This window comes from Chiloscyllium punctatum, chromosome 20, assembly GCF_047496795.1.
Source record: "Chiloscyllium punctatum isolate Juve2018m chromosome 20, sChiPun1.3, whole genome shotgun sequence".
NCBI classification, from domain to species: Eukaryota; Metazoa; Chordata; class Chondrichthyes; order Orectolobiformes; family Hemiscylliidae; genus Chiloscyllium; species Chiloscyllium punctatum.
In genome coordinates, this window is record NC_092758.1 from 89,182,302 (window position 1) to 89,202,803 (window position 20,502).

At 44.4% G+C, this 20,502-nt stretch overlaps 1 gene segment (V, D, J or C); it reads left to right on the top strand.

Moving 5' to 3' along the window:
- The first annotated feature begins 8,283 nt into the window (after nucleotides 1-8,283).
- LOC140491816 (Ig heavy chain C region-like) lies at nucleotides 8,284-19,026 on the top strand. The segment is given in 5 exon segments: nucleotides 8,284-8,483; nucleotides 13,241-13,555; nucleotides 16,107-16,427; nucleotides 17,942-18,009; nucleotides 18,914-19,026. Coding segments are annotated over 4 exon segments (837 nt in total).
- The last annotated feature ends 1,476 nt before the right edge of the window (nucleotides 19,027-20,502 follow it).

Below are 20,502 nucleotides of genomic sequence, written 5' to 3' on the forward strand. Positions count from 1 at the left end.
TCCCCACTCCCAACAACTTAAATGGACAGCAACTGATGACTGATCTTTGTGAAGATCCCTGACTAATCTCCATGAAACACCCTGACTAATCTCTGTGTTGATCTCCATGGTGATCCCTGACTGATCTCTGTTGATCCCTAACCTGGTTGCGCTGGCCTTACTGGACTGACCATGCCCCATTTCCCAGAGTGGAGTGGTAATGGACCCTCTAACACTGACCACGGCGGTGGGAGTTTGACCATAGCCAAGCCCCTGGTCTGATATCAGAGACTGGCCTTTGACTGGAGGCTAAAGGAGGAGCACTGCTATACTGTCTGGGTGAGGCCTATGGTGCTGACATGGTGTTAGGTGTGAGGGTGATGGAACAGCAACGTGGCCAGTCCCTGAGCTGCCCGCTTCTGTGCCTACTCAGTAAGGCCAGGCATTAGCCTTCAAGCTCTGACTGAGGGGAGACTGTGGATGTTGGCAAGGTAAGGCAGAGACACCGTGATCACCATAGAGGGCCCAATGTGATGGAGCCCTAACAGAGCAGGGGATAAGAGCTAAGATGCTCCCTGATCTAATTGATAAGGTTCCACCATCCTCGTCTCCCCTACCCAGTGGCCTGGTGGTGAGATTCCAATGAAAGGTGGCAGTGTGTTCCAAAGTGCACCGTTAAAGTGCAGAGCTGTACAGTAATGTGGATGGAGGTGGGGGTGGGTGGGTCAGAGATGTGCTGTGACTCTGCAGTAAGGCTGCTACATCTCCAAAACCAGCTCCCATTGCTGGAGTCTGAAAGCCCAGAGCAGCCAAGGAGCAAACTGCAGTGACCAGCTAACAGCTCAGACCTCCTGCTCAGTAACTGCTGCTGGGTAGTTTCTGTAGGGTAAAAACAATGACTGCAGATGCTGGAAACCAGATTCTGGATTAGTGGTGCTGGAAGAGCACAGCAGTTCAGGCAGCATCCAATGAGCAGCGAAATTGACGTTTCGGGCAAAAGCCCTTCATCAGGAATAAAGGCAGTGAGCCTGAAGCGTGGAGAGATAAGCTAGAGGAAGGTGGGGGTGGGGAGAGAGTAGCATAGAGTACAATGGGTACATGCCTGCATTGTTCAGGAAGATTTGACCCTGCGACTTTAGTCTGAGAACTTCCACACGTGGAGTCATCAACACAACACTGAGTTCCAGCGAGCGTTATGGAACAATCTCTTGGAATCCATTGGATACTGCGGTCAAAGATAGCCCTTTTTAAATTCAGTAACGTTTACCTGAATGAACAAAACATCTCACTAACCACAAGTGATAATTTACCAGAACCGTACCATGTAGCACTAAGCTGTCTATAGAACACATGAGTCATTCTGGAAATGGTTTGCAATGTTGTTTTCTGTTTTATATGGTCCATCGTTATTTCAATGCTTTTAGAAAATGTATGGACTCATTTATTAGAAACATGTCAGAAATAAATTTACAAAGTTTACAGGAAGGATAGAAAGGGAGGCAAGAGAAGAGGGGGAGTGACATTTTTGATAAGGAATAGCATTACAGCTGTGCTGAGGGAGGATATTCCCAGAAATACATCCAGGGAAGGTATTTGGGTGGAATTGGGAAATAAGAAAGGGATGATCACCTTATTGGGATTGTATTATAGACCCCCCAATAGTCAGAGGGAAATTGAGAAACAAACTTGTAAGGAGATCTCAGCTACCTGTAAGAATAATAGGGTGGTTATGGTCGGAGATTTTAACTTTCCAAATATAGACTGGGACTGCCATAGGTTAAAGGTTTGGACGGAGAGGAATTTCTTAAGTGTGTAAAAGACAATTTTCTGATTCAGTATGTGGATGTACCTCCTAGAGATGGTGTAGAACTTGACCTACTCTTGGGAAATAAGGCAGGGCAGATGACTGAGGTGTCAGTGGGGGAGCACTTTAGGGCCAGAAACCATGATTCTATTAGATTTAAAATAGTGATGGACAAGGAAAGACAGATATAAAAGTTGAAGTTCTAAATTGGAGAAAGGTATTAGGCAAGAACTTTCAAAAGCTGATTGGACGCAGATGTTCGCACATAAAGGGATGGCTGGAAAATGGGAAGCCTTCAGAAATGAGATAACCAGAGTCCAGAGAAAGTATATTCCTGTCAGGGTGAAAGGGAAGGTGGTAGGTATAGTGAATGTTAGATGACTAAAGAAATTGAGGGTTTGGTTAAGAAAAAGAAGGAAGCATATGTAAGGTATAGATCGAGTGAATCCTTAGAAGAGTACAAAAGTATACTTAAGAGGGAAGTCAGGAGGACAAAAAGGGAACATGAGATAGCTTTGGCAAATAGAATTAAGGAGAATCCAAAGGGCTTTTACAAATACATTAAGGACAAAAGGGTAACTAGGGAGAGAATAGGGCCCCTCAAAGATCAGCAAGGCGGCCTTTGTGTGGAGCCACAGAAAATGGGGGAGATTCTAAATGAGTATTTTGCATCAGTATTTACTGTGGAAAAGGACATGGAAGATATAGACTGTAGGGAAATAGATGGTGACATCTTGCAAAATGTCCAGATTACAGAGGAGGAAGTGCTGGATATCTTAAAACTGGTAAAGATAGATAAATCCCCAGGATCTGATCAGGTGTACCCTAGAACTCTGTGGGAAGCTAGAGAAGAGATTGCTGGGCCTCTTGCTGAGATATTTGTATCATCGATAGTCACAGGTGAGGTGCCTGAAGACTGGAGGTTGGCAAACGTGGTGCCACTGTTTAAGAAGGGTGGTAAGGACAAGCCAGGGAACTATAGACTGGTGAGCCTGACCTCGGTGGTGGGCAAGTTGTTGGAGGGAATCCTGAGGGACAGGACGTACATGTATTTGGAAAGGCAAGGACTGATTAGGGATAGTCAACATGGCTTTGTGTGTGGGAAATCATGTCTCACAAACTTGATTGAATTTTTTGAGGAAATAACAAAGAGGATTGATGAGGGCAGAGTGGTAGATGTGATCTATATGGACTTCAGTAAAGCGCTCGACAAGGTTCCCCATGGGAGACTGGCTAGGTCTCATGGAATACAGGGAGAACTAGCCATTTGGATACAGAACTGGCTCCAAGGTAGAAGACAGAGGGTGGTGGAGGAGGGTTGTTTTTCAGACTGGAGGCCTGTGACCTGTGGAGTGTCACAAGGATCGGTGCTGGGTCCTCTACTTTTTATCATGTAAAAACCCATCTGGTTCAGTGATGTCCTTTGGGGAAGGAAACTGCCATCCTTACAGGGTCTGGCCTACATGTGACCCCAGACCTACAACAATGTAAATGACTTCTAACTGCTCTCTGGACAGTAAACGTGAGCCTAGCCAGGAGCATCCTTATCCAATTAGTAATTCTATTTAAAACTCCCCGAATGGTCCTTTAGTGCCATTCTCCTGCTTTCTCAGTGTAACCCTGCACATTACCCTTTTTAAAATATTTGGAATTCCTCGATTCACACACACATACACACAAACGCAATGTTCCATGGTCTTGGGGCAGTTTTAACTTTACGATCCCGTTCGATGGGCTGACAGGTTTCTGATGAAGCCCTTGCTGAGACTAAGGAGTGGGAATAAATAAAGTTCACATCCTGATTTCACTCAATCCGTTAATTCCAGGCAATGTCAGGATCAGAGCTGGTGGCTATGATGTAAACTCAAATCTCAGTTTCCTCTATCATCAATGCCTTCCTCTCCTCCCACTGCCAATGTCACTCCTGTTCCTGAATATCTGAAATGTCATTATTTTTTCCAATTCCTTCTTATTTGAATCATTTCAGTTTAATTTCTATCCTTTCTCCAATGCTAAGTTGGGGCGGCACAGTGGCTCAGTGGTTAGCACTGCTGCCTCACAGCACCAGGGTCCCAGGTTCAATTCCAGCCTTGGACGACTGTCTGTGTGGAAGTTGCACATTCTCCCTGTGTTTGGGTGGGTTTCCTCTAGGTGCTCTGGTTTCCTCCCACAGTCCAAAGATATGCAGGTTAGGTGAATTGACCATGCTAAATTGCCCATAGTGTTAGGTGCATTAGTCAGAGGGAAAGGGGTCTGAGTGGGTTACTCTTCAGAGGGTCGGTGTGGACTTTGTGGCCCGAAGGGCCTGTTTCCATGCTCTAGGGAATCTAATCTAATCAAGACACTCCTTTGCCAAGATTACCATCAGCAGCCACTGACTCTGAATGTTGCACATCATCCCATCTTATCCACAATAAGGTCTCATACATATTCCTCTCCCATTCCTGATCTCTAAGCTTCTTTTCCAACTACAGCTACAGGATTAACTTGTACACATATCCTCAGAAACAGCACCACCTCCCCACTGCCACAGTAACTCAATACCCATTGCCCTGTGTTTCTGTGAAGCCAATGTCTCAGAGTTTACACCCAAAATTGCTGGAAAAGCTGGACAGGTCTGGCAACATCTGCAGAGAGAAATCTGAGTTGACATTTCAGAGCAGGTGATCCTTCCTCAGAACTGATGGCAGCTAGGAATATTGGTTTATATGCAGAATGTAGGGTGGGGGTAGAAGGTAAGGAGAAAACAGTAGGTGGGGATAGAGCCCAAAGAAAGAGAAGAACAGTTGGACAGACAAAGGTGTGAATAACTGTTAGTGACTAACAATGGGTTGTGCATAAAGGCAGAGTGTGTGAAAACAAGGCCTGGGGTGTAGGGGTTGGGATAAGGACATGGGAGAGTTCAGGCCCTAAAATTATTGAACGTGATACTGAGTCTGGAGAGCTGCAGGGTCCTCAAGCAGAACATGAGATGCTGTTCTTCCAGCTTGTGCTGAGCTTCACTGGAGCATTGCAGCAAACCTGAGACAGAGATGTTGGCCAGGGAACAGGGTGGGGTGTTAAAGTGGGAACAGGGTGGGGTGTTAACGTGGGAACAGGGCGGGGTGTTAATGTAGGAACAGGGTGAGGTGTTAATGTGGGAACAGGGTGGGATATTAATGTGGGAACAAAGTGGGGTGTTAATGTGGGTACAGGGTGGGGTATTAAAGTGGGAACAGGGTGGGGAGTTAATGTGGGAACGGGGTGGGATATTAATGTGGGAACAGGATGTGGTGTTAATGTGGGAAAGGGTGGGTGTTAAAGGGGGAACAGGGTAGGGTGTTAAAGTGGAAACAGGGCGGGATGTTAATGTGGGAACAGGGTGGGGTGTTAAAGGGGGAACAGGGTGGGTTGTTTCAGTGGGAAAAGGGTGGGGTGTTAATGTGGGAACAGGGTGCGGTGTTAATATGGGAACAGGGTGGGAAGTCAATGTGGGAACAGGGTGGGGTGTTAATGTGGAAACAGGGTGGAATGCTAATGTGGGAATAGGGTAGGGTGTTAACGTGGGAACAGGGTGGGGTGTTAATGTGGGAACAGGATGGGGTGTTAATGTGGGAACAGGGTGGGGTGTTAAAGGGGGAACAGTGTGGGGTATTAAAGTGGGAACAGGGTGGGATGTTATTGTGGGAACAGGGTGGGGTTTTAACGTGGGAACAGGGTGGGGAGTTAATATGGGGACAGGGTGGGATATTAATGTGAGAACTGGGTGAGGAGTTAATGTGGGAACAGGGTAGGAAGTTAATGTGGGAACAGGGTGGGGTGTTAATGTGGGAACAGGGTGGGATATTAAAATGGGAACAGGGTGAGGAGTTAATGTTGAAACAGGGTGTGGTGTTAAAGGGCGAAAAGGGTGGGGTGTTAATGTGTGAACACAGTGGGGTGTTAAAGAGGGAACTGGGTGGGGAGTTAAAGGGGGAACAGAGTGGGGTGTTAAAGGGGGAATGGTGGGGGTGTTAAAGTGGGAACAGGGTAGGGTTTAAAGGGGGAATGGGGGGGCGTGTTAAAGTGGGAAGCAGCTGGAACCTCAGGATCTTTTTTTTTGTGTGGCCAGACTTGTCCAAGCTTTCCTGAACTTAGTGAGAGTGCAGCCCTCTCTCTGCAGGTCAGGCCCTTGCTCTGACATCTCTGCGTGGAGTCACCTCCAAGGGCAAGGAGTCATGCAACTTTGGGACTAATTACAGCAGACGATGCAGTCTGTACTGAGAACAGCAAATGCTGGAGATAACAGTGAGTCAGACAGCATCCAGAGAGGGAAAGAGAGAGAGAGAAAGCAAGCTTGCCTGACCTGTTGTGATTTCCAGTGTTTTCTTTTTGCTTTCCGTACAAGGAAGGGTTGGTGCTTGCGTTTGAGATGAATTGAAGAGTTAATTCGAGAGCAGTTTCCTTCATGCCCTGCCCTTCTCTGCTGCACTTGGACAAATAAGGAAGGAGCTGACTGTCCACTTCTCTCAGTGACACAGTCACTTGAGCTTCCCAACTGATCAGGGCCGGGGTGAAGGGAGCTGAGAATGCAGAGGCGCTGTTGGAGTTTGTTGCTGGTGGCCTGGCAGATAGGTAAGGAGCTAAGCTCTCTCTCAAAATGAAAACCAAAAGAACTGTGGACACTGGAAATCAGAAACATAAACGGAGATTGCTGAAAAAGCTCACCAGGTTTCCAAATTCTCTGTCTATTCTGTCTCTATCCTCAGCCCTTTGCATTTCTGATGAAGAGCTTATGCTCAAAATGTTGATTCCTCTCCTCCTCGATGCTGCCTGACTGGCTGTGCCTCTCCAACGTAACATTTGTAATTTATTTCAAGTTGCCCTGACTTGCTGTTTTTCTCTCTCTCTCTTTCTCCCTTGTTCAGATGCAGTGCTCTCCAACGCCAACTTGATCATTCTGCAGGCGGTACGCGATGTCCGCGAGGGTGAAACAGTGAGCCTGGGTTGTCTCAGCAGCAGGCAGCAGGATGACCACGTACTAACCTGGGGGTACGTGCCAGTGGGCACCACCAACATCAAATGGATCTTGTCCATGAGCCCGGGATCGACCGACATCGTCCAGCATCCCGGCTTCGAGCCCCGGTTCTCTGCCACCAATGACAGTGATCTCACTTTAACCATCGAGAGGGTCAAAATGGAGGATTCCAGGAGGTTTTACTGTCAGAGTAAGGACACTGTGGTCAAGACGAATGAATGGTGTGGCTGTGCAGTGATCCTTAATGTGAAGCCAGGTCAGTGTCAACCTCAGAACTCAGCAATATAAACAGAGATAACTGGAAAAGCTCTGTGCACAGAGAAAGCAGAGTTAATACACAAGTTGGGGTGGCATGGTGGCTCAGTGGTTAGCACCGCTGCCTCACAGCACCAGGGACCTGGGTTCGATTCCAGCCTCGGGCAACTGTCTGTGTGGAGTTTGCACATTCTCCCTGTGTCTGTGTGGGTGTGCTCTGGTTTTTTCCCACAGTCCAAAGATGTGCAGGTTAGAGTGGATTGGCCAGGCTAAATTGCCCCATAAGTGTCTGGGTTAGCCACGGGAAATGCAGAATTACAGGGATTGGGTGAGATGCTCTTTGGAGAGTCAGTACGGGACTCATTGGGCTGAATGTTCTGATTCCACACTGTGGGGTTTCTATGATTATGAAGAGATCAGAAACCTCTCTCTCCCAGGCTGGAGGAGGTGGACATGCCACAGGCACTCTCCTCCAAGCAGTCCAGAATGAGCCTCATTGGGGGTGGGGGGGGAAAGAGGGGAGGCTGAAATTGATTGGCTCCAACAAACAGTTTTCTTGCCTCCTCCGTCTGGAATAGCCATCGGTCAGGGAGCTGGCTTGGCAGTGGGGACGCAGAGTTGCTCATTTCCAGAGTGCAGTATTTGCTGCTTCCTGTCCCTCTGTGGTGGGTGCAGCATTGGCCTTCTAACCCAGGCACCTGGGTGTGACTTTACCGAGCGCTGAGGCCGTGGTATTAGCTGCAGAATGTGGAGCGTGCTTGTGTAATGTTAGCTAGTGGGCAAACTGAGCCAGGAGTCACCAGTGGGTCGTAGAGCATCAACCCCATCTGCAACATACAAGCGAAAGCTGAAGAGCTGGGGAGGTGAAGTGGCAATGTCTTCACCTCTAGACCAGGAGGCCAGCTTCCTTCATCCAATTTGTGCAATAACATCTCTGAATAAGTTGATGACAAGTAATTTTAAAAAAAGCTTAGAAAGTGATTCGGAAAGTACAAACATGAACTTCATGTTGAGGAGGTACTGAAGTGAGGTTAGAAAGTGTGGTGGTAAAACACAGTGTAGAACTGGCTAAATCCTGACAGATTCACTCAAAGGAAATTGAACTAACTGTTCCTTACTTTCCCAACCCAGCTATCACACCCAGACCACCTTCTGTTGAGCTCCTTCAGCCATCGTCTGAGGAAGTCTCTCTGCAGGCAGACTGCAATCTGGTCTGTGTGGTAAGTGAATTCTATCCAGACACCGTCTCGGTGTCTTGGTACGTCGGCAGCACCCAGCTCTCCTCAGGGGTTTCTAACTCTGGGATACTGATGGAATCAGAAGACAGCTACACCATGATCAGTGAGCTGACAGTGCCAACACACCACTGGCTTCATGGTCTTCACTACACCTGCCTGGTTTCAGATAAAACACTGTCTTCCCCCATCAGAAAAGTAATCAGCAAAGATGGTAAGTTAAATTAGCAGCCTCATTCACAATATCTTATGTATTAATTTCTTGTAACTACTTTTGAATTAAGTATTTGGAACTGAATTCTAGTCAGTCAGGGAGACTCCCCCCTCATGGAAGCGTTCTGTACCTGCCTGGTGACCTGTGTCATCCAGTCACAGAGCTGTACAGCAATTAAACAGACCCTTCAGTCCAACACATCCATGTTGACAAGATATCCTAAATTAATCTAGTCACATTTGCCAGCATTTGGCCCGTATCCCTCCAAACCCTTCCTGTTCATATACCCATCCAGATGCCTTTTAAATGTTGCAATTGTACCAGCCTCCATCACTTCCTCTGGCAGCTCATTCCATACTCATACCACCCTCTGTGTGAAAAGGTTGCCCCTTAGTAGGTGGCACAGTGGCTCAGTGGTTAGCACTGCTGCCTCATAGTGCTAGAGACCCGGGTTCAATTCCCACCCCCGGCAACTGTCTGTGTGGAGTTTGCACATTTTCCCCGTGTCTGTGTGGATTTCCTCTGGGTGCTCCTGTTTCCTCCCACAGTCCAAAAAAATGTGCAGGTTAGGTGAATTGGCCAAGTTAAATTGTGTAAAGTGAAGGGATAAATGTAGGGGAATGGGTCTGGGTGGGTTGCTCTTTGGAGGGTAGGTGTGGACCCGAAGGGCCTATTTCCACACTGTAAGTGATCTAATCTTAGGTCTCTTTTATATCTTTCCCCTCTCACCCTAAACCTATGCCCGATAGTTCTGGACTCCCCCACCCCAGGGAAAAGACTTTGTCTCTTTATCCTCTCCATGACCCTGATGATTTTACAAACCTCTGTAAGACACCCCTCAGCCTCTGACACTCCAGAAAAACAGCCCCAGCCTATTCAGCCTCTCCCTATAGCTGAAATCCTCCAATCCTGGCCATGTCCTTGCAAAGTTTTTCTGAACCCTTTCAAATTTCACAATATCCTTTCTGTAGGGGAGAGACTAGAATTGCATACAGTACTCCAATAATGACCTAATAAAAATCCTATACAGTCACAACATAACCTCCCAACTCCTAGACTCAATGCATTGACCAATAAACAAAAGCATACCAAACGCCTTCTTCACTAACCTACCTACTGCGACTCTACTGTCAAGGAGCTATGAACCTGCACTCCAAGGTCTCTTTGTTCAGCAACACTCTCTAGGATCTTACCATTAAGTGTATAAGTCCTGCCCTGATTTGCTTTTCCAAAATGCAGCACCTTACATTTATCTAAATTAAACCCCATCTGCCACTCCTCAGCCCATTGGCCTATCTGATGAAGATTCCTGCATTCCCTCAGGCTGTCATTGTACTACCTCCAGGAGGTAGGCACGTAGGTTCAACGTTGTTCAAGCTCCTCCACAGCTGTCAATCCATCCAGAATCTGGTGAGAAGTCACAAGACCCCACGTTACAGTCCAACAGATTTATTTGAAACCACAAGCTTTCGGAGTGCTTCTGCTTTATTTCTGCACCTGATGAAGGGGCAGCGCTCTTAAAGCTTGTGGTTTCAAATAAATCTGTTGGAAGGGTCACCAGACCCAAAACATTAACTCCAATTTCGCTCCACAGGTGCTGCCAGATCTGCTGAGCTTTTCCAGAAAGCTCTTTTTTTGTTTATGTTTGACTACAACCTGGTGTCATGTGACTTCAGACTTTGTCCATCCCCATCCAACATTGGCACCTCCACATCGTGGCTACATCCAGAACATGAGAAGTAGAATTCCTGATCTAATCTAATCTAAACAGGATGTGCTTTAGAAGTCCTGGCTATGTTCCTGTCTATTAGCCGAGTAATTCAGTTCACAGAATCAACCTTAAGCCTTAAAAAAAGCTCACCAGCTACTCACAAATAATTTTCTCCACCTTGTGCTCCACACTAAGTCTCCCAAAAACTCATTCTCTCCTACATCTGCTCTCAGGACCACCCTGGTTTCTCCTCTTGCCCTCCTGTAGCTGTTGCACCTTTGATAGATATGTTTGCTGTCCCTGCTCTTGAGTCCAAACATTTAGCTTTGCTAGAGGTAAAACAGAAAAAGGGAATTATCCCAAGGTCAAGTTCCTTCATGTATGGGTCCGAATATCTCGAGAATCAGACTCCTGGGACAGGTAAACTCCCTGCTTTAGGGTGTAGGTTTGCTCACTGAGCTGTAGGTTTGATATCCAGATGTTTCATTACCTGGCTAGGTAACATCATCAGTGGTGACCTCCAAGTGAAGCGAAGCTGTTGTCTCCTGCTTTCTATTTATATGTTTGTCCTGGATGGGGCTCCTGGGGTTTGTGGTGATGTCATTTCCTGTTTGTTTTCTGAGGGGTTGATAGATGGCATCTAGATCTGTGTGTTTGTTTATGGCGTTGTGGTTGGATTGCCAGGCCTCTAGGAATTCTCTGGTATGTCTTTGCTTAGCCTGTCCCAGGATAGATGTGTTGTCCCTGCTTTGGGCACAGTTGGGAAATTGAGTTCAACAGGGATTTGGGATTACACTGGTTAGGCTGTGTTCCGTCTCCTTTGAAATCATTTTGTAAAATCACAATGATATTTTTATTTTCCTTCGTCAAAATGTCTACATTTACAAGAGCTAACTTTGTGAAATTTTGCTGAAAGTGGGTCTATAAGGAAAATTAAGAATTTTTAGTAGCTTGTGTTCTTTCTTCCAAATGAAAATACCATTAAAGTTACCCTGATGCAACTCAATTGTTTGATTGACATACAGTCCTGAGCTTTTTTGTAAATTTTTTACATACTTTTAAAACAAGCCCACTTGCACTTATGTGTCTCAGCAATGTGGCAAATTTGAAGATCCTGCTTAAAGCTGCACCTTCGGTAGAATTTCACAATTTCAACATGGGAGCAGGTTTGGCGTATAACTCTCGTATGTTTCAATTCCTCCAGTTGTTCACTGGTCCGACAGATTCAACCTGAAATGTGCTGATACTCCTGGCAGCTTTGAACCAATAACGCTGTGCAAGTGGACTGTGCAACAATTGACTTTTCACGTGTAGAACTACAGAATACAGAGCACAGAAATGGCCCATTCAATCCAACTAGTCCACGTCACTATTAATGTTCCACTCTCACCTCCTTGTCTGTCAAGATAACCTTTGACTCAATGCTCTCTCATCATCTGGTGTCTCACCTCACATTAGCTATACCTTGTGGCAAGGAGTTTCATAATCTCATCATGGTATGGATAAAGAGGTTTCATACCATAAGTTTCCTTGTGGATTTATGCAGGACTGTCTTATATTTGTGGCTCTAGTTTAGTTTGTCCAAACAAGTGGAAACAGTTCCTGTGTGACTACTCTCCCAAACTCTATTTTAAAACGACCACTAGATCTTTGCTTTGAGCTTGAAACCTTCATCCTAACCTGTGTAGCATCACTGTTTGTGTACCCATTTCTGACATCAGAAGAATTTGATCCTGTAAGGACAGCTTTTTTTATTAGGTTCCCTACAGTATGGAAACAGACCCTTTGGCCCAACAAGTCCACATCGACCCTCCGAAGAGCAATCCACCCAGACCAATTCACCTACATTTACCCCTGACTAATGCACCTATCATTATGGACAATTTAGCACGGCCAATTCACCTAACCTGCACATCTTTGGATTGCGGGAGGAAACCCAAGTACCCGGAGGAAACCCACACAGACACAGAGAGAATGTGCAAACTCCACACAGACAGTCACCCAGGGCAGGAATCGAACTTGGGATCCTGGTGCTGTGAGGCAGCAGTGCTAACCACTGAGCCACCGTGCCACCCACAGTGTTACTTTTATGTGGGACACGTTAAAAAAATAGAAAATACAACTAAAGGGAATTACTTCTTCTGTGACAGCTCAAAAATGAGTTTATTAACTCTCATGATCTACTTGCTCCATAATTATATTTTGATTCCATTCATAATACCCTAGAGTCATAGAGTTACGCAGCACAGAAACAGACCTTTTGGTTCAACTCATCCATGCTGACCAGATATCCTAAATTAATCTAGCCCCATTTGTCAGCATTTGGCCCATATCCCTCTAAACCCTTCCTATTCATATACCTATCCAGATGTCTTTTAAATGCTGTAATTGTACCAGCCTCCACCACTTCCTCTGCCAGTTAATTTCACACACGTACCACCCTCAAGAGCTGTGAAACTTCACTCCTTGTTACGAATGAAATTATGAAAGGTTATGATCAGTAAGCATTGCAGTCACATACAGAATCAAAGCATCAGTTAGAGGCTGCATAAAAAAGGCCATGTCTTCTTCCATCAGGGTGGAAGAATGTGGAATAGATTTTTGACATACATGCTTGATCAAGAAACCTTCACATGTTTAGGCAAGAACTGGGAAGATTCTTGTCAATTTATGGGATTCAATGTTATTCAAAATTAATTATAGGAACTCTGTAAACTAGCGTGTGAGACCTTCCTTGGCCTGGAACCATTATTACACCACGCTACCTTGGAGAAAATATTGTCTTGATATATGAATAAGATTAAAACAAATAAGTTTTATTTTCTTAATATTCCATTTGACATTCATTTCATTGCCATTTGTGGGATTTTACTGAGCACAAATTAAATCCCACTTTTTTTGCAAAGTTACAGCAACTGCATTCAGTAGTTCTAACGTGTTTTGGGATGTCCTGAAGTTTTGATATCTAAATGCAAAGTACTCTGTTGCTTTTGAATTGACTTTGGAAGAGCACTGTTCTGACCAATAACCACTTCTACTCCTTTAGATTTGATCCCACCATCTGTCTATGTGCTTCCTCCAACTTCTGAAGAGATTGGTGTGAAGAAAACTGCAACAAGTGTGTGTCTGGCGGTTGGATTTTATCCCAAAGACATTGTGTTTAGCTGGCTAGTTAATAACCATAACACAACTTTTCGTTCGAAAACACTTCCACCAGCTTTAAATACAAATGGGAGTTATAGTTCCAGAAGTGAGTTAACAGTTGCTGTCCATGAGTGGGAATCTGGATCTTTGTTCACTTGTCAAATTCAACATGTTTTGTTGTCAACTCCTGTGAGGCACAGCTTGAGGAAAATAAATGGTAAGGACATGGAATCTTATTGTCTTTAAATGTTTTCTCAAGATATCCTGGAAAATTAAATGTGTCTTAAAACTACCTAAAGTCTAACTTGAATCCTGTGAAGTTTCTTCTAAAGATTCTCATTCCTCTTTCCTACTACAACCTTATATTCCATTCAAACTGATATCATGTTCTCAAATCCCTGCATCTACTCAAGCATGGAATATCCTTGAGGAGACCAAGGTCATGTCTGTTGAATTCTTGTTGTTGATGTTACTTCTAATGGTTGACCACAGCAGTTTTGAATACGGGTTGACCATTATCTATCCAAGTTCACACATGGTCAGAAATCACACGACACCAGGTTTATTTGAAATCACAAAGAAGTGACTTCACCTGACGAAGGGGCAGTGCTCCAAAAGTTTGTGATTTCAAATAAATCTGTTTACTATAACCTGGTGTCATGTGACTTCTGACCTCGTCCACCCCAGTCCAACACTGGCCCCTCCACATCATGCACCCACAGGGAGAGCGTACTCTAGACTCACTTGAACAGAATTCTGTCAAATACAAGAGAACACATTTTTAAAACACATCCTGTTGTATACACGATTCATTTCTCGAATTGCAATCTTGTTTGTGCATAATTAATGCATGCAGAAAGGGCCCCCTCTGTATTGTATGATTTTATGTTCCTATGATAATCAGATGAAAAGCAGATGTCTGCAGTCCCAGATAAACACCTTTTACTCACCCCAGCAAGGCCTACTTTATCTTGCCCTTACCTGGCTCTGGATTAGTGGTGCTGGAAGAGCACAGCATTTCAGGCAGCAACCAAGTAGCTTCGAAATCGACGTTTCAGGCAAAAGCCCTCCCCTCAGGCTCCAGAGAAAACAGCCCCAGCCTGTTCAGCCTCTCCCTATAGCTCAAATCCTCCAACCTTGGCCACATCCTTGTAAATCTTTCCTAAACCCTTTCAAGTTTCACAACACCTTTCCGATAGGAAGGAGACCACAAATGCACGCAACATTCCAAAAGTGGCCTAACCAATATCCTGTACAGTTGCAATGTGACCTCCCAATTCCTGTACTCAATACTCTGACCAATAAAGGAAAGCATACCAAACACCTTCTTCACTGTCCTATCTACCTGCAACTCCACTTTCAAGGAGCTATGAACTTGCACTCCAAGATATCTTTGTTCAGCAACACTCCCTAGGACCTTACCATTAAGGATATAAGTCCTGCTAAGGTTTGCTTTCCCAAAATGCAGCACCTCACATTTATCTGAATTAAACTCCATCTGCCACATCTCAGCCCATTTGATCAAGATACCACTGTAATCTGAGGCAACCTTCTTCGCTGTTCACTACACCTCCAATTTTGGTGTCATCTGCAAACTTACTAACTGTACCTCTTATGCTCTCATCCAAATCATTTATGTAAATGATGAAAAGTACTGAACCCAGCACTGATCCTTGTAGGGTCAGACCCAACCACCATATTATACTTTTCCACATAACCTCAAATAAACACAAGATCAATGAGTAAAATAATCCAACTCATGGGTATGATATTGAAATCCTCCCCACTTGGTCCATACCTGGGGTTCCACAGAACCTGGTGCTGCGGCCCTTGCTGGTTGGGATACATCAGGTGAAGAGGAGTCTTTACACTTTAAATATTAACTGTTTCTCTCGCCACTATCTTTCCAGACCAGCTGACTTTTTCCAACACTTCTGTTTTCATTCCAGCATAAGCTCCCTACACTTGTATGCCTCAGCCAGTAGACACGTATCCCACATGCTTCCTTATCTACATGTTTTCCTATCTTCAGCAGTGTCTGGATATGCACATCAAAATCCCAATAATATTCAGTACTTTACAGGGTCCCCCCATTCCTTGCCTTGGTAGCAGTTCCCAAACTCACATGTTTCCAGGTGACATTCCATTTGCTACTTCTCTGTCCACCTGACCAGTCTGTTGATACGCTCCTGAAATTTACAACTCTCCTCGTCACTATCTATCTTTATAGTCTCTCTCCCTGGAAGCTATGCATATGATTGTTCAGCTTGCTTATGAAGGGCTCCCTGATGAAGGGCTCCTACCCAAAACGACGATTCTCCTGATCCTCAGATTCTGCCTGACCTGCTTGTGCTTTTCCAGTGCCACACTCTCAACTCTTGCTTATGCTATAGATTAGGGGAAGTCAGGAACAGAATCAATTGCACCTACTATGAAGAGAATGGATAGGTTCCCACCTCCCTCCATTCTGCCTTGGGTTTGTAGTTTATTAGTCGCCCAAGAGCTCGATCATTGCAGTCGGACTGGCATTTCCTTATAGTTTACCCATTTATGAATCAAGTACTTCACCTGATGTATGAGAATGCATCCCAACATTAACATCCCACTTTCTGCTTCTAGCTTGGAGTGTTACATTATTGATGCTGTAAACCAAGAAAGTCACTGCTCTCTGCCTTCACTTAACTTTTCTGAAATACATTTGACTTGGTGACTATGATAAAGTTATAAATATTTGTTTATCTAACGATCTGTTCCGGTCTTTGCTGTAGATGGTTACATTCAGGAGCCTGTGATCCAGCTGATCTCTCCTCAATCTGATATTGTCTCTGCTGGGCAAAATGTCACACTGACCTGTTTGGTGTCAGATTTTTACCCTGCCGCTGTTTCTGTGACTTGGAGAGATGAGAATGGTCCAGTGGATACGGGAGTGACCCAGTTTGCAGTGGCTTTGGGCAGTACAGGCACCTACCGGACAGTGAGCCAGCTGACTGTGCCGACAGCAGAGTGGGAGAGTAACCATCCTTACTGGTGTGAAGTGAACCATGTGTCCCTGGGACAGACGCTACAGAGAGTGGTCACGAAGGATCTGGGTAAGACCCACATCAGTTGTGAGAATGTGGTGCATTATGTGTGTACAGGTGTGAATGGGAGTGGGAGGTGTCTGGGTGACAGGGGAGGGTTGCAGTTACAAAAGGAACAGGTGAACCAACAGTCAATTATTAACTTGGACTCTTGGAAACAATCCTCCAAAGTTTTACTTTCTGCAGAAGGCTTTGTTTTGAGGGGTTGTTCTGTGAAAACAATAGAGACATGTAGTGCATTAGCTACTGATTAGCTGTGGATGGGACTGGTTTTTACATAATCTTTTTGCTTCCTGTAAACCAAAGTGAGTAAGTTGTGTCACTCCATTTAAAACTCACATCTTGCTCCTAGATCTGGAAATTGTTTAATTCTGATTATAACTCCATCCCCACTCAATAAAGTTCTATTATCGCCTTGGATTAAAAACAGGGATTTCCAGTGGAACTCCAGGGATAATGACTCCTCTGCGCATTGTGACTGTTGTCGGTGGCTTGCTTTTAATTATCACTGCTGTTACTATCACCTACAAGATAACTACTTCTTCCTCCAGCACAGAGACTGGTAAGACTGGTTTAATCGCACTGTATGCACAGTTGAACTGGGACTACTGTTTAGTACTGGTGTTACCCCATCTTGTTCCCCTGACAGCAAAGAATGCTAAGGGGAGATTTGGTAAAGCTATTTAAAATCACAAGGGTAGGGAGAGTAAAGAACGAGGAACTATTTTCAATTACTGCAAGGTCAAGAAGGAGATAGCATAGATTTAAGATAAGCAGAAGAACCAGCGGTAAACCTGAACAGGACATTTATTTTATGCAATGGGTTGCGAGGATTTGTAAGGCACTGCCAATAAGAGAGATGGATACAGATATGCAAAATTGGAGAGTCAAGACTGGTTACCATGATCATCCACCAATACAACCAGTGCCACAAAGATCTATTTTACGGTGCTTATGACAAAATAAAACATCATAAGATGCTTTATACAGCATTATAAAACAAAACACAATGCCAAGTCACTTAATTAAGTTGTGGAAGATTAAACTGGCTTGATCGATAAATAAGGAGAACTTATTGGAGGACTGCCGCTGCTGGAGATCAGAGTCGAGTGTGGTGCTGGAAAAGCACAGCAGGTCAGGCAGCATCAGAGGAGCAGGAGAATCGGCATAAGCACTTCATCAGGAAGCAGCTGTGTAACCCTTTTCAGGGCACCTCCTGATGATCCCTGGCTTGCGGTGTTCTCCCAGCCTCCTGATGCTGCAATCCAAAATAGGCAGGAAGCTGGGAAAACACAGCAAGCCAGGCAGCATCTGCAGCTTTTTTTTTTGTCTCTGTATCTGAGAAGTCATGGATGGTCTGAACCTTGGTCAATCAATGGCAAACATCCCCTATTTCTGACCTTATGATAGTGGGCAGGTTATTGAGAAGACAGTGACATCAATACACATCTTTGAACGATACGTACTAAATGAGACTAAAGAAACGTTGATTTAAAGCAAATGTTTTCAATTTCTTGATGCAGCAAACGTCATTGAAATGCTGAGCCCGATCACCAGACATGAGTCAGAATTCAAAAGCACCTAATTAAAGGTATCTGTACAAAAATCATATGCTTTGAACACAGGGGAGGTGATTCTGCGTCACATAATTTTGCTGAGTTTTGGAGACCGATTTATATTTTATCAAGTCTTGCCCATATCCAGTGAAAGTGGGTGGCTCAGTGGTTAGCACTGCTGCCTCACAGCGCCAGGGACCCAGGTTCAATTCCCACCTCGGGCAACTGCCTGTCTGTGTGGGGTTTGTATGTTCTCCCTGTGACTGTGTGGGTTTCCTCCGGGTGCTCCAGTTTCCTCCCACAATCCAAAGATGTGCAGGTCAGGTGCATTGGCCAGGCTAAATGGCCTGTAGTGTTAGGTGCATTAGTCAGGGGTAAATAAAGGTTAGGGAATGGGTCTGGGTGGAGTACTCCTATAAGGAATGGTCAGTGTGGAGTTGTTGGGCCGGAGGTCCTGTTTCCATACTGCAGGGAATCTAATCTAAATTGTCATTGATGCAATTCTTGTACAGACTTCAAAACAACATTTTCACCAATTAATTTTCAGTTTGTTATTTAAACCCCACGAGGAGATTTATAATTTTAAGGATAAGGAGTCACAATTCTCTTCTTATTCATTCACACGGTGTGGGCATTGCCTGCTGGGTCAGCACTTCTTACCTCTGCTTCCTTATTCTTGGAAAGATGGTAATGAACTGCCTTCTTGAACCCTTGCCTTCCATCTGGTAGGTGAGCACACAATTCCATTAAAGTGGAAGCGCCAGGATTTTGATATATGTCAAAATCAGGAAGGTCAGTGACTTGGTGAATGCTGATCTGTTTTGCATTGCCAGCATTTTATCTTGTTTTTATTTCAAACATTAAGTGCGGAGCAGCTACCTGAAGATCTTCACGTTAGTTTTCTGGGTTTACCTTCTCAAGATCTTTCTTTTATTTCAGCAAAACCAACGAGGGAACAGCAAAGGATGGTGACTTTGCCTGGAATTATACCTTGGAGATATTTGGGAATTACAAAAATGTTTGATTTCTTGGCACATTGTTTCAACATAATAACAAAGGTGCACACAAAGAGTAGACCATTTAGCCCCTCATGTCACTCAATTGTCATTTAAAAAAAAAAATACATTTTTAAGGCATGGATATATTTTTGCATTCTTCATTACATTAAAATATAATCAGTGAATGGCCTATTTCTTCTGAGTTGCAAATTGTACACCTTTCTATATGAATTCCTTGTCTAATCCCTCCATGCAGAATTCTGTTCACCCAGCTCATTGCGATTACAGACTGTACCTGCCTTGTTTCTCATTTTATGTTCCACTTTGCATTGTTCCACAACAGTTGTGCAGAAACAGTCAAACAGATCAATGAATTACAGAAAACTATAAGGAATGGCAAATCAAAACGGAACACTTGCTGCGTGAGTGTGATTTTAGCTATGAAGAGAAAATCTGCATCGGGACCGTAGAACATGATTTGCAACATGATTTGGCCTGGAAGCTGATCAGGAGTAAATGATGATGTAGAGCCTCTCTTTGTTGGAGAGATTCAGATCCTGATATCTATTAGACAAAGTGCAGAATTTGCATTTAAGGAACTATATATACACCCACAGCTTGTTCAGTTCACAGTACAGATTTTACGAAGAATAAAGAACATTTACCTTGAATTAATTTTGATTATTTCAATATATACTTGCCAAGGGAGCTCTGAAGTATACAGGTCCAACTCTACCTATTAGCTTTCTCCAGCTGTTGGTTCATTTGAGTGATGGCTTTGGAGATGGATGATGCACTGAGCATTGGTTATTAATCATTTCAAGCCCATAGTTTGGCGAGCATATTCCTATTGGGAATTTGGCGTTTATCCCAACGATACAGGACAATGCCTCTCCTGTTTCAATGGGAAATATTAAGACACAAAGTCCAGGACAACCTTTCTACAACCATCCACAAATGGTTAACGATAATTCTAGATCCGAGCGAGTGTAACAGGCTAGTTGTTATGGGGGCTTTAACTTTCCAGATATTCACTGGAAATACTAGAGTTAAGAGTACTTGAGATGGGTCAGTTTTTGTCCAATGTGTGCAGGAGGGTTTCCTGACACAGTATGTAGACAGACCAACAAGGGGCGAGGCCACATTAGATTTGGTACTGGGTAATGAACCCGGCCAGGTGTTAGATTTGGAGGGAGGTGAGCACTTTGGTGATCGTGACCACAGTTTGGTTATGTTTACTTTAGCGATGGAAAGGGATAGGTATATACCGCAGGGCAAGAGTTATAGCTGGGGAAAAAGGCAATGATGATGTGATTAGGCAAGATTTAGAATGCATAGGATGGGGAAGGAAACTGCAGGGGATGGGCACAATTGAAATGTGGAACTTAACAAGGACATGGCAGTAGATATTCCTTGAATAAGTATGTACCTGTCAGACAGGGAGGAAGTTGAATCTTGTCAAGAGAAAGAAGGAGGCTTCTGTTAGGATGAGACGTGAAGGTTCAGTAAATGCACTTGAGATTTACAAGT